General features: G+C 42.1%; 1 protein-coding gene across 2 annotated transcripts in view; it reads left to right on the top strand.

Annotated features, from left to right (window-relative positions):
* Nucleotides 1-14548, top strand: part of PXDN (peroxidasin) — a 419029-nt gene that overhangs the window by 170453 nt on the left and 234028 nt on the right. Inside the window, exon 4 of one of the 2 annotated variants that reach the window (XM_033936816.1) lies at nucleotides 8383-8454. The exons of the other annotated variant lie outside the window; for it this stretch is intronic. Within the exon in view, the coding sequence (XP_033792707.1) occupies nucleotides 8383-8454 (72 nt within the window). The remainder of the gene's footprint in view (nucleotides 1-8382; nucleotides 8455-14548) is intronic. 2 annotated transcript variants of the gene reach the window in all.

Genomic DNA, 14548 nt, shown 5'->3' with positions numbered 1-14548 from the left:
AGACAAGGCCATAGCAGAGAGATTAAATGAATTCTTTGCTTCAGTTTTCACCAAGTAGGATGTGTGAGTTACCTGTGCCAGAAATGTTATTCAGTTCTGATGAACCAGAGTAATTCAAACAAATCTCTGTAACACTGGACGATGTAATGGGTCAATTTTGACAAATTGAACAGTAACAAATCACCTGGACTGGATGGTATACCGTATTTTTCGCTCCATAGATGCACCTCACCATAAGTTGCACCCCAGATTTAGAGGAGGAAAACAAGGAAAAAAACATTCTGAACCAAATTGTGCACCCAGCCTCCCTCACTCCCTGCCAGGCTCTGCACCCAACCCCACACTCCTTGCCAGGCTCTGCACCCTGTCCCCCCTCCCTTCTAGGCTCTGCACCCTGTCCCCCCTCCCTTCTAGGCTCTGCACCCTATCCCCCCTCCCTTCCAGGTTCTACACCCTATCCCCCCTTCCCTGACCTGTAACCTACCACCCCCCTCACCTCTGGTGGTCTAGTGGTAAGCTGGGACAGGAGGGATCCGTCCCAGCCATCCCTTCCTTTTAAAACACCCCTGCCTGCCCTTCCTTTTATAACATCCCCCCATCCCGCAGTACCTTTTTAAGCGCACCTTAAGCCTGGTGGTCCAGCGGTGTATGGGCCAGCAGGAGCATACTGTCTGTGCTGCTGCCTGAGCCCGTCCCGCTTTCATAATGGGGGTGGAAAAAGTGTGTCTTGTGGACCGAAAAATACGGTACATCCCAAAGTGCTGATAGAATTGAAAAATGAACTAGCAGAGCTATTGTTAGTAATTTGTAATTTTTCTTTAACATCCAGAAAAGTACCGGAGACTAGAGGGTAGCCAATGTGAAGCTGATTTTTAAAAAGGTCCAGAGTTGATCCTGGACCAGTGAGTCCGACGTCATTGCTGGGCAAAAAGGTAGAGACTATTCTAATGAACAAAATGACAGAACATATACATAAGCATGGATTAATGAGAGAAAGCCAATATGGATTTAGTCAAGGAAAATCTTACCTGGCCAATCTACTTGAAGGGGTGAATGAACATGTGGATAAAGGTGAGTCGGATGATATTGTATATTTGGATTTTCAAAAGGCATTTGACAAAGTATCTCATGAAAGACTTCTGAGGAAATTAGAAGATCATGGGATAGGAGTTAATGTCCTATTATGGATTAAGAACTGATTGAAAGACAGAAAACAGAGTAAATTTAAATGGTCAGTATTCTCAATGGAGCAGGGTAAATAGTGGGGTTCCACAGGGATCTGTGCTAGGACCTCTGCTTTTTAACATGTTTATCAATGATCTAGAGATGGGAATATCTAGTGAGATAATTAAATTTGCCGATGACACAAAGTTGTTCAAAGTTGTTAATTTGCAAGAGGATTGTGGAAAATTACAAAACAGGACCTTGTGAGACTGGGCATCAAAATGACAGATGACATTTAATGTGAGCAAATGCAAAATGATGCATGTGAGAAACAGGAAATTGAACTATAGCTATGTGATGCAGGGTTCCAAGTTAGGAGTCACTGCCCAGGAAAAGGATCTAGGTATCATCATTGAAGATACATTGAAACCCCCAGCTCAATGTGTGTCGGTAGCTAAGAAAGCAAATTAGAGTGTTAGGTATTGTCAGGAAAGGAATGAAAAACAAAGATGAAAATGTTATAATGCCCTAGTATCGCTCTATGGTAAGGCTGAACTGTAAATACTGTGTGCAATTTTGGTCACCATGTCTCAAAAAAGATATAGTGGAATTAGAAAAGTACAGAGAAAAGGGTGACAAAAATGATAAAAGGAATGAGACAACGTCCCTAGATGAGGAAAGACTAAAATGGCTAGGACTTCTCAGCTTGGAGAAGAGATGGCTCTGGGTGATATGATAGAGGTCTATAAAATACTGAGTGGAGTGAAAAGGGTGGATGTGAGTCACTTGTTTTACTCTGTCCAAAAATACTAGGACTAGGGGGCATGCAATGAAGTTACTAAGTAGTAGATTTAAAATAAACTGGAAAAAATATTTCTTCCCACAATGTGTAATTAAACTCTGGAATTCATGTCTGGAGAATGTGGTGAAATCAGTTAGCTTGGCAGGGTTTAAAAAAGATTTGGATAATTTCCTAAAAGAAGTCCATAGGCCATTATTGAGATGGCTTGGGGAAATCCACTGATTATTCCTAGGATAAGCAGCATAAAATCTTTTTTTACTATTTGGGATTTTGCTAGGTACTTGGGACCTGAGTTGGCCACTGTTGGAAACAGGATACTGGGCTTGATAGACCTTTTGGTCTGTTCCAATATGGCAGTTTTATGTTCTAATGAATTCTCAGGTTTTTGAAAGAATTGAACTCAGCTAACCTGTTACTAGTAATCTGTAGCCTATTGATTAAAATAGCCACTGTGTCCAAGGGCTTGATGTCATCCAGTGAGACTAATAATCCATTGTAGGCAAAATGGTGGAAGCTATTCCAAAAAATAAAATTACTGATGGGCTCCGATTAATAGAAATGAGTTAGCGTAGTTTTAGCAAAAGACAGTTTTACTGATTTTTAGATTTTTTTTTGAAAGTATAAAATGTAGATAACAGTAAATCACTATATTTGTATAGAGGGGCTTAATCAAAAAAACTTCTAAGTCCCCTTTTGGCCTAAGGCCCTAAATGTTGAAAGTAGAAGCAGGGGAAATGTCCATTCTCAAAATAAATGTCCAAAAGGAGGGTTTTTTTGTTTTTTTTTATAATGGCCTGCCTCTACGTTCAGCTGTTTAAATGCCCAGACCACCACTATGTCTACACTTACAACATATAATCAACAAAAAAAAAGCCTAAGTCTCAAACACCCAACACAAGAGCTTTTAGGTGAAGGAAGAGCCAGTCCTTCACCTAAAAGCTGGATTCTGTAACCAGTGTCTGTCAAAAATAACACCAATTACAGAATCCCCCCCCCCCCCCAGCAAAGATCGCGGCAGGAGAGATAGCCAATCTCTCCTGCTGCGATCCATCACCCACCCCCCGAGCTCAAGCCCTCCTGCTCTGGAGACCCCCCTACCCCCCACCCCCACTAAAATATGGGCAGGAGGGATCCAAGGCCTTCCTGCCCCAGTGCAGCCCTTCAACATCTGGCCCCCCCACACCCCCGATCGGCCCCACCCCCGAACACCATCCCCACCCACCGATCCGCAAGATCCCTGTGACCCCCCTCCCTCCTGTACCTAAGAACGTTGGCTGGATGGATGGGTCCCAAGCCTGTCCGGCCGGCAGGCCCACCATCCTCAGAATGATGGGCCTTAGGGCCTGATTGGCCCAGGTGCCTCAAGCCCTGCCCACAGGTGGGGCCTGAGGTACCTGGGCCAACCAGAATAGGCCCAGTTGCCTTAGGCCCCTCCTGTGGGTGAGTGATTGTCTTTGTGTGCTTCATGTCTCCTCTCATTTATTAATTTTGTAATCCCTATGATTGTCATTAGAATGTATGGTGTATCAAACAAAATCGAATCTTAATTAATTGAAAGGAGAATGTAAACTATTGGTATAATGGCGATTGTAGTGGTGGTGAGGTACAATTCTGTAGTACAACAGGCATTGGGAAAAGAAGGCAGCTACTCATAGAGGTAAACTAGAAGTTAAGATTTCTCTACTCAGTTGTTGAGGCAAAAAAGAGACATCAACAAATGGTGAGTAGAAAAGCACCTAGATCAGGAGTGGGAATCTTTATTTACAAAAAGCTGCAAAATTGTTGGTACTCTCTCTACTAATACTACTATTACTATTTTCACTTCTACATTGCTACCAGGCATACTGTGACTGAGTGTTAGGCCTGACCTAGACAGACCAGCCTGACTTGACCAGTACATAGTCCCAACCAAGCAGATTTTAGAGTTGGAAGGGAATAGCTGGATTGGAAGTTAAAATTCAAAACACTTCTTTAGGTCAAATAACAGTGTTTTATTAGCACTCAAAGTACTGTCTTTGCCACAGTTCAAAATAATATCATCAGCAACACTGCTCAAACCCCTTGAGTGTCAAAATAAACAGCTTTGAGTCTTTTGCTCTGGTGCACTGCCTTTCTTCAAGATAAAAAAAATTAAAGATTTTTATGAAGGAAACCGTTCCTTTCACCCTTCAGCAATCATTGGCTCTGGTTTCCATTTCAAAGGAGCAGCCCAGTATTCACTGGAGTATGTGGCACGTAAACTCTCTTTTACTTCTTTTGCCACTCTGAATTTCCTCCAATTATTCTTTGGCTCTGGCATTCATTTACTAGTCGCTGCATGTTAGCATACTCTATACCACAGCTGAAACACTTTTCTTTGGAAACACAACTTTTAAGTCCTTTTACTTCTCTCTCTCAGGAAGCCCTTTCAAACTTTCTCCATTTTAAATTTTCATCATTGTTTCAGAAAGACCATTATCTAGGTAGTCACCATCCCAGTCCTTTAGCTTTCTCAGCATTAACTAGCATTTCATTGTCTGAGCCTATTTCAATAATGTCTTTCTGTGCATTTACTTCAGGGAATTCTACCTTATTTTCTGGTGCTTGCCAGTCCTGGGTCTAGCTCCTTACAAGCCTCTCTGCTTCAGGTAGAAGAGCTTTCACAGTAGGTCTTTCTCTTAGCTGTTGTTCCAGGTCTGCTGCTCTTCTTACACTCTGCCTTGCTCAGATGGTTAAAGTTTGGATCCAGAGTGAGCCGCCTCCTGATTGGCTGAGGTTTCTCCTGTTCAAACTGGTTTGCTGCTTTGGGGTTGGTGTGTGTTTAATGTCCAGCCCCTTAGGTTTGCCTTTTACTTTCCTACCAGGATCTCCCTGTGCTGGCTTAGGCACACTAGCCCTTGCCTAGGGAAATATAAATGGGCACTAAGCTGTTTAGATTTCCTTAGTAGGTGTCTGGATTTGGGCACAGGTCTATTATTACCAGGCACATGTGCTTGCACAGCACCTGTTTTGTCAGCAGCCAGTTCTACAGCATGTTGGCTGTGAGTCATAGGGTCTTCCCTGTGACAATATACAGTGTTGTACACCAAAACATGGAAGAGACGGTCCCTGCTCACAAGAGCTTACAATCTAATTACAACAGACAAACTGGACAAAAGGAGCTATGGTGGGGAAATTGTAGAGGGAATCTTAGTAGGTGCTTAGTAGGTGTGTTGGCATTTGAATACTGCCAGAGACGAAGCTTGACGTACCGAGTTAGGCAATTTGTTCCAGGTACATGGTGCAGCAAATTAGAAGGGATGGAGTCTGGAGTTGACCATAGGGGAGAAGGGCACAGATAGAGAGACTTACCGATGAGTGGAGATATTTATTTTATTTTATTTTAGGTATTTATATTACCGCCCATCAAAGTTATCTAATCAGTTTACTTGAGAGGAGAGATACTGAGGAGCTCGCAGAGTGAATACACTTGTAGGTCAATAAAAGGAGTTTGAACTGTATGCAGAAATGGTTAGGGAACCAATGAAGTGACTTGAGGAGAGGTGTTCTGTGGGCATAGCGACATTGGCGGAATATGAGGCGTGCAGGAGAATTCTAAACAGATTGAAGGAGAGACATGATTTAGTGGAAAGCCAGTGAGAAACAGGTTGCAGTAGTCTAAACGAGAGGTGATGAGGGTTCTTCTGGCCCAGCAATAACTAAGAAGGAAAATTTAAATTAAGTCAGTAATTTAAAGAGTGGGTAGGGTTGGGCAGACTGGATGGACCATTCGGGTCTTTATCTACCATCATCTACTATGTTATGTTACTATGTTATGTTACTATGTTAACAGTGCGCTCAGAGAAGAAGAATCAGATTTTAGCGACGTTGTAGAGAAAGGATCAGGTTTTTACAGTCCATTGGATTTGTGAAGAGAAGGAGAGAGATGAGTTAAAGATTACCCTGAGGTTATGAGTGGATGAGACAGGGATGATGAGAGTATTATCCACAGGGATAGAGAATGGAAAAAGAGGAGAGTTGGGTTTAGGAGAAAATATCAGAAGCTCAGTCGTGGCTATGTTTAAATTTTAGATAGCAGTGAGAAATTTATTTATTTATTTATATTTCTATCCCGTCCTCCCGTGAGCTCCAAATAGCAATGTCAGACAGGCAAACTGACACTCGGGACTGAGCATGTGTAGAAATTGCCTGTATAGAGAGAGTGAGATCTGTGAGTCAGCATAGAGGTGAAACTGGAAGTTGTGTGAGGAGATTAGAACACCAAGGAAAAAAGTGTAGATGGAAAAATAAGTGGTCCCAGACAAAAACCTGAGGTACACCACCAATAACAGGATGTTGGCAGAGGAGGATCACCAGAGTATATTCTAAAGGTGCACTGGAAGAAACCATGAGATAACAGCAGCACTGAAACTCAAGCGAGGACAGTGTGTCATTGAGTAGGCTGCAACATTTCCTTGAAGTATGGAGGTTTGAAAGGAAAAGAGTGAAATATTGTTTTCCATCAAGAGGATGATGGACGAAAGAAAAAAGAGAGGATATCTTTTGGAGAATGGTAGAGAGAGAAAAAGGTAGGAGGAAGTGAAATGGTAAAGGAAGTAAAATAATATGGTCATGAGCTTAGAGAGACAGAAACCAGGACCCGCTATGGAGAAAAAACATTCATCGGGCCTGACTTTGTAAACGGTGCCCAAAGTTAGGCCGCAGATAGGGCTCCCTACCATATACCATATCATACCATATTTTCCTTATATCCTCCAAATTTTTACTAGGAATCTATATGGTTTATGATAAGAGGTCAAGATTCAGACAATTACAGCACATTTCCTGAATGTTACAGATGCTTAGAGGAGAGGGATCAAAAACAGATGCTGCATTTAACAAGATATGAGGCAAAAGTTAGAAAGAGAAGAGATATGTCTTTAACATCTTCCTGAAGTGGTAGTAGGTGGTTGGCTGTCTCAAGTGTGCTAGTAGCTTGTTCCAAGTATAAGGTCCTAGGAATTCAAAGGTAGTTTCAAATGTCTTCTTCTGGCAAACCTGCTGAGGAGATGGGAAAGGTCGTTTCAAGTGTTGCGTTGCTGTCGAATTGAGAAGGAATGCAATACTTTGATATCGGCTATTAGTCCATTCAGGTTTTCTCCGTAGATGGCTTTGTAAATCATGAAAGCCGAATGGTAGCGCTATAGAAATAATTAATAGTAGTAGTAGTATTCTCTTTTTCACAAGCAGCAGGTGTAACTCCATCAGTAGTGAGCTAACTCTCTTAAATTGATATTGAATGAAAAATTAGTCTTTCTGCTGTATTTTGAAGCAGTTGCAGTCTTCTGATTTCTTTCTCTGCAATGCTGCAGTACAGAGAGTTATAATAGTCCAGGTATGGCAGGAGAACAGTCTGGCCTTGCTTAGGATTGGTCTTATTGTTTTCAGTTGTCTCAGTCAAAAAAAATTTTTTTCTGACTAATGAAGCAATTTGGTCGTTAGAAGTTAGATTAGAGTCCAGTGTGACACCTAATACCTTGGAGGTTTTCTCTATCTTAAGTTTCTCATGTGTAGACAACTCCAGTTCCTTGTGGGGTAGCAAGTTAGTCACCAACCATAGTCCCTGGTTTTAATTGACACACTAATTGGTTGTGCCAATTAAAAAAACCCAATTAAAACACAATTTTAAAAAATGGAGGTGCTTAAGGGTGCCTCCAAAAAAGGCCACCATTATCATGCCTTTGGAAGTACCTAACAATGCCTAATTCCACTGTAGACGTGATTAATGCCGGAAATGGCGTTAGGCATCGTAAGACGCCTCCATAGGTGCAGTTCTCATGAAAGGTAGGCATCAGAAATATAGGCTTTTAAAACCCTGGCTTACATTTCTGGCACCTACCTTTCACATAACCGCGATTCTGCAAACAGTGCCATTGCGAGATTGACATGCTATCAGTGGCTGTTTTTTTAGGCAGCCACCGATAACGGTGCCGTTTACAGAATCCGGTCCTCAATGCATAATTCTAAATGAAGACAGTCTATTTTACTTAGGGTTGGGGTCTCTCCGCTGTTGTTGATTGCTGCTTCCTAAATTGGTTTGGCTTATGTTTCAGCTTGCACTGGAAGCTCGTAGTTTGTCTACTGCAGTTTTCTTATGCTGCAGTGAGTCCATGATATTTAAAATGCCGTTTATTTTAAGTGGACTACTAATGCATAACATCTTTAATTTGATAAAAATCATTTAAATGATTACTGTACCTCTGGGAATCTTAAGGGACTTTGATATTGTAGGCATCATTAGTTTAATAAACATCTATATTTGTTCTAGCATTTGGTTTAAATGTTTTGCTTTTTAATACTGTAGTTATAAAACAGCCTTATATGTCAACATAAACTTACCTATGTTAATATGTAGCTTGTGTTTGTAGACTAATAATAGTGATTGTTTCTTGTTTCAGCTATTTGTACAAGAATGAAATCCAGTCAATTGACAGGCAAGCATTTAAGGGACTTGCCTCTCTAGAACAACTGTAAGTGTCCTTTCTCTATCCATGCTGTCATACCGTGACTCCCTCATATAACCAATCAAGCCACATTTTACATTAATGCTTTTGTTCATATTCTCGAGCACTACCTGCATGTATGCATTGAATTGATAAGAGACATTCATTTATTAATACCCTTAACTATCTGCATGATGCAAGCAAAATTCTTGCAGTCTATTAAATTCTTGCTTTTACGGTTTGTCCTTCTCTTTTCTATATAAATCCCAAGATTCCCAGTACATGGTATAGTAGTCTTGTAGTAGGAACATAGCCATAAGTAGAAATGTTTAAATGAATCTTGCGTGTGTTTGAATGTTTTGGTTATAGAAGTAGTTAAACTGTTTTCTTATCGCTAGTGACAGAAATGGGAATACTGACCATAAATTCAGAATAAAAATGTTATAGAATACTTTCTACAATCATATTTAATAACAGGATACTTATGCATATGTTGTACCTGTTTTGTAAAGGCACATATATTCAGTACCTTTATAAAATTACTCTTAAGAAAATAGATGCACACTTTTATACCTTTTCCAAGGCAGCTGTAAATGTTTGTGTATGTATTGGAAAGCCTAAGTGCATATGAGGGTATTATAAAGTAGGTATGTAAATGGTGATCCCTTCCTTGCTCTGCTGTCCATCACCTCTTAGCAATGCCTACACATGTATCGCATAAAAGTAAGTGTTGTATGTCTCTGTGTTTACTTTGTATGCATGTGTACCACTGGGCAATTTCTAAAAGCATACCTGAGCAAGTAAAATACTGTTCTACATGATCAAATTACTTATAAATACCCATTAGTGTCATCTTCTGTACCATTATTTACAGTACAAAAAAATGTTCTGTGGAAACCATAAAAGGATGTATATATTTCCCCATACCTATTTTACAATTGCTTTTATCTTCAACTATAAATTAATGAGACAGAGAAACAAGATAGTCTACGTATGCAAAATGATAACATAACTGTGATGATGGTGGCAATTCTTGAGCTCAGTTTCATAGTCAAAAGTAAACTTTCATTTTTTTTGCTATAACTGAACAAAAGTCATGCAACCTTAAGCTTTCAGATTGTTTCCTTATTGTTTTGCCAGAATAGTCCAGACCTGCAGATTATGCTCTTCTAGCAGCAGATAGAGATGGAGAATAAGTTTGCTATTAACAGCATCCTCACTACATAATCTGCTGCAACAAATACACTTCTCTAGTTCTCCAGCAGACAGTAGCATGTGTCTAGACTGTTTTATACAGAGGAGTGGCCACATGCTGAGTGGACCTGAGTTTGAGACCACTGCTGTAGTGGAACGGAAAGAGGAACTAATTTTCTGTTATTGTTCAAGTAATGAGTTCTCTAAAGCTGTGAAGGGAGCAGTACAAGGGATCAGAGCCTTATGGGGAACCAACCCCTTTTTGAAACAGAAAGCCTTCTAAAGCATTCCTTATACATTAAGCAAAACACATGTATGACTACTGCTGAATGGAAGGACCTCCGAGTCCCTCAGGATGAGGCTATCAATTGAGAAGTTTTACCCCTTAGTGTAAGAGGAAAGGGGTAAATTAATCAACATGCTAAGTGGATGCCTTGGTAGTTGTGCTAAGCTGTTAAAACCATTTCTTAGGAAGGGAAATATGCCTTGAAAGATTCTCAGGACAGAAAGACTGAGTCCTTAGTAAAACATTTACTCTGAACTGTTTTTGTTGTAGACTGTACTAAGCAGAGGTTATGTGGCTAGGGCTATGCTGAGAATGGATTCAGTAGTGCCAGGCTGAGGTTTGAAAAAAGTACACAATCCACTTTTAAAGAGATAGCCGATGGCATCCAGAAGTGGCATTCCTCTATAGTGGGCTGCCTCTAGCAACTGGATTCAAAGGTGATAGGCTATTATGGCTGCATCATTGATCAGCAGATTAAATAAACAACCAAAAAATACTTTTTCCTCTCTCTGTTTAAATCCTAGCTGAAGTTTGCGGTCTAACACCAGCTCTGGCAGGGTACACATTTCAAATCTAACACATTGTAATCACAAAACAGAAAATATATATATTTTTTCTACCTTTTGTTGTCTGGTCATTATTCAAGCGGGGAAAGGGAAGAAGGTGCAAGCCTTGAAGCGAAGCCAAATAAACAGAAAAAGAGGCATTTAGTGATAAATGCTTTATTGACAATTTCTAACAAAGGTTCAGTGATTAGTCATTAAATGATAAACCATACAGAGTCCTGACAAGGATCCAAGTTTTGGTCACTTTGGGCTAGATTCACAAGCTTACCTTTGTTGGACGATCGTGGCCAATGTCTTCCTGGGGCGATCGATTCAACAAGCCTCCTCATGCAAATTAATGTAATCGGAGGCACGCCCCACAGTCACTGAATGGATCGCTGCAGAGCGATCGGGACGCCTGAGCAGACCATCTTATTTTCCCTTAGATGGTCCATGTGTGCGTTTTCTCTCAGCACAAGCGTGGGAGGAAGAAGGTGGGATTGAGGAGGCTAGACTGTCCAAATGATGTGTCTGAATAAGATCCAAAAGTAATGGTGCTTTATGTCTGAGAGACCTCACATTAAGAAGCCCAATGTTTGTTCCGGAATCAGAGAAAATGCCAGTAGAAGATCCATGTAGCACAGGAGGAGCGGCAAGTTGCCTAGAGCTAGGCGGATACACCGGGCATAGGGGGGATGGTATTGAATAAGCATAGGAATGGAAACAGAAGATAAAGCTGAAGTGTTATCATAGCCAAAGATTGTAAATAGGAATACTGGGATAGATCAACAGAAGCAAAGTGGCGAGAAGTGCAGCCCCGCTTTTAACCCGCGGGTTTAAAACATGGGCTCGCAGAGAGGCAGGGCGGAAGAGAGCAGAGAGGAGTAGCGGGAGAGAGCAGGGTGCTTTTTGGATGGTTTCAGGCCTGCCAGGGCTGAGATTTCAGGCAGAGAGCAGAACAGTCGGAAAAGGATGTGTAGCGACTGGTCCCCAGCAGTCGCTTCTTTTGATCGGGCCAGCCCAGTCGGTGTTCCTGAAGTTTTTTTAGTGAATCGCTTTCTTCCTACATTTTGCATGCCATTCCTCCTCATTTGCATGCGCAGATCGGATCGGGCAGGAATCGGGAGTAAGGTTAGTGAATTGGGCGGGGTCGCAAAGTGATCGCAAACCAATCGGTACACGATCGGTTTACTTAGTGAATCTATCCCCGGTCTATAAAATTAAAGTTTAGTTTTAGTTCAGTTTTAGTTTAAGATACACCCAAAGTGTTGAAGAAGTAAAAACTTTGTTGTCCAGTGATTTTATTTATTTTAAAAATTTATACACCGTCTAAATACCTAGACGATTCCGTACATAATAAAATAAACATATAAAACAACAATCACCCTGACATAAAACAACAGTCAAGTACATGTCACTGCAATACCTCCAAGTCCTACCTCAAATCTTATAACGTGCTAAAAAGGCAAAATATGCCCTTGCAAAGAGTTGAATTTTCAATATTATCTTAAACTTCCATCTAGCACTACATTAGCATACTAAACTAGGAACGGTGGAACCTTGGTTTACGAGCATAATTCGTTCCAGAAGCATGCTCGTAAACCAAATTGCTCGTATATCAAAGCAAGTTTCCCCATACGAAGTAAGGGAAACTTGCTTTGATTGGTTCCACCTCCACCCCCCCCAAAGCTACCAGCGCTGCTTCATTCCCCCCCCCTTGAGGCCACCGACGCTGCTCCATACCCCTCCCCGCAATCCGGCATCTTCCCTGCGAACCAGCATCCTCCCCCCGCTCGCATTGCCCCCCCCTCCACCGCAATCCTACATCCCCCCCCCCCAAGCACGGTAATGACATCCCTTACCCCGACTGGGCACCAGTGCCGGTGCCCAAGATCTCCCTCTTCTGGCGCGGCCTGGGCTGGGCAATGCGTCGGAGATCCTCCCTCTTCTGGGCTGGGCTGGGCTGGACTGGCTTTGAGCATTTGCGCATGCTCAAAGCCTTCTGGTCTTGCTCTCTCCGAGATTCTGAGAATCTCGGAGAGAGCGAGACCAGAAGGCTTTGAGCATGCGTAAATGCTCAAAGCCAGTCCAGCCCAGCCCAGAAGAGGGAGGATCTCCGACGCACCGCCCAGCCCAGGCTGCGCCAGAAAAGGTAGGATCTTCGGGCACCAGCACTGGTGCCCAGTTGGGGTAAGGGATGTCATTGCCGTGCTCGGGGGGGATGTAGGATTGCCGGGGGGGGGGGGCAGACGTGAGTGGGGGGATGCCGGATCGCGTGGGGGGGGGTCGCTCGTACAGCGAGGCAAGCTCGGTTTACGAGGCACCAAGTTTGCAAATGTTTTGCTCTTCTTGCAAAACACTCGCAAACCGGTGCACTCGTAAACCGAGGTACCACTGTAATTCATTCCATAACTGCACTCCAGCTATAGCAGGGGTGTCAAAGTCCCTCCTTGAGGGCCGCAATCCAGTCGGGTTTTCAGGATTTCCCCCATGAATATGCATGAGATCTATTTGCATGCACTGCTTTCATTGTCTGCTAATAGATCTCATACATATTCATTGGGGAAATCCTGAAAACCCGACTGGATTGTGGGCCTCAAGGAGGGACTTTGACACCCATGAGCTATAGCAATTGCAGATGCCCATGTACTAGCATAATGTTTTTTTCACAATTTTTCTCCTGAGATAGCAGCATAACATGTTCTACTAGGCAATATACCTTCAACAATTCTTTAAAGTAATGTTTTATACTTTTTGCCTGATTCTGAATATATATTTTATATGTATTGAAGGAAATTTAATTTTCACTCCCCATGCTTTAGATATAATTGGAGATGTAAATTGGAAGTAATATCTAATGTTGGAGAGGGGGGAGATAAATAAATAAAATCTTATATCTCTATTGAATTCACTGAGTATAAGTTAAATTTTCACTGTGACTGCTCTGCGACTTTCAGTTCATATCTACTTAATGCAGTATACTGCTTATCATTTCTGTGTTAGCGCAATGTGCTTTTGCTGTAACTAATACCAGCTAGTGGATCAGTCTATTAGAGAAATGTGCTAATTGTATGGCATCAGCTGCTGAAAGAGGAATGCTGTGTTTAAAACTAGGTTTCTTCTTTTCCCGACTGCATCTAAAGCCTTGGCAAGTTCAGGATCCTTTGCTAGTTATTTGCTAAATTCTTCAAAACTGAATCCTTCAGCAACTCAGTAAAAGGCACCATCTTCCATCCCATTCCGGAACTAACAGCAACACTTCATAGCTTTCATTTGCCATTCGCCTAGTCTTCTGTACTACTGAAGTAGCCCCAACTTATAAACTGAGGTTCCAGTATTCAGTGGCACTTACCTAGGTAGGAGAGGCTTCTACCTGACTATATGCCACTCAAAGGGCCATATCCGGATTTTTCAGTGTAATAGGTGAAACATTCTAGACCAGGGGTAGGCAATTCCCCGTCCTCAAGAGCCACAGGCAGGTCAGGTTTTCAGGGATATCCACAATGAATATGTATGAGATGGATTTGCATGCATTGCCTCCTTGAGATGCAAATCTATCTCATGCATATTTATTGTAGATATCCTGAAAACCTGACCTGCCTATGGCTCTCGAGGACCGGAATTGCCTACCATTGTTCTGGACAGATATTCTATATACTTTATTGTGTCAAAGAAAGGCTCCAAAGATTTGAGGCCTATTCTGGATCTTCAGCACATGCGTCTCTCAGGGTTCCACCCTTTCGCATGGAGACCATGTGCTTGGTCATTGCAGCAGTGGCCTCAGGAGAGTTTTTTGCCTCTCTGGATCTCACGGAGGAGTACTTGCACATTCCAAATTATCCGGTCCACTGCAAATTCTTGTGGTTTCATGTTCTGGAACAGCATTACCGATTCTCGGCTCTGCCTTTTGAACTGGTGACAACGCCCCGGACCTTCACCAAGATGATGGTGGTCGTAGCAGCTTACCTGTGGAAAATGGGTCTCCAGGTTCACCCTTAGACGACTTGCTAATCAGAGTTCCATGTTTATCAACCAGAAGCCCGCAGGCAGAAATTGTTTGCCCAGATTTCTTCCCTTCTGAAGTAGATGGCTCCTT

Source organism: Geotrypetes seraphini, chromosome 3 (genome assembly GCF_902459505.1).
Source record: "Geotrypetes seraphini chromosome 3, aGeoSer1.1, whole genome shotgun sequence".
Taxonomy (NCBI): Eukaryota; Metazoa; Chordata; class Amphibia; order Gymnophiona; family Dermophiidae; genus Geotrypetes; species Geotrypetes seraphini.
The sequence above is the reverse complement of the archived record's forward strand: the minus strand, read 5'-3'. Positions and strand labels throughout refer to the sequence as shown.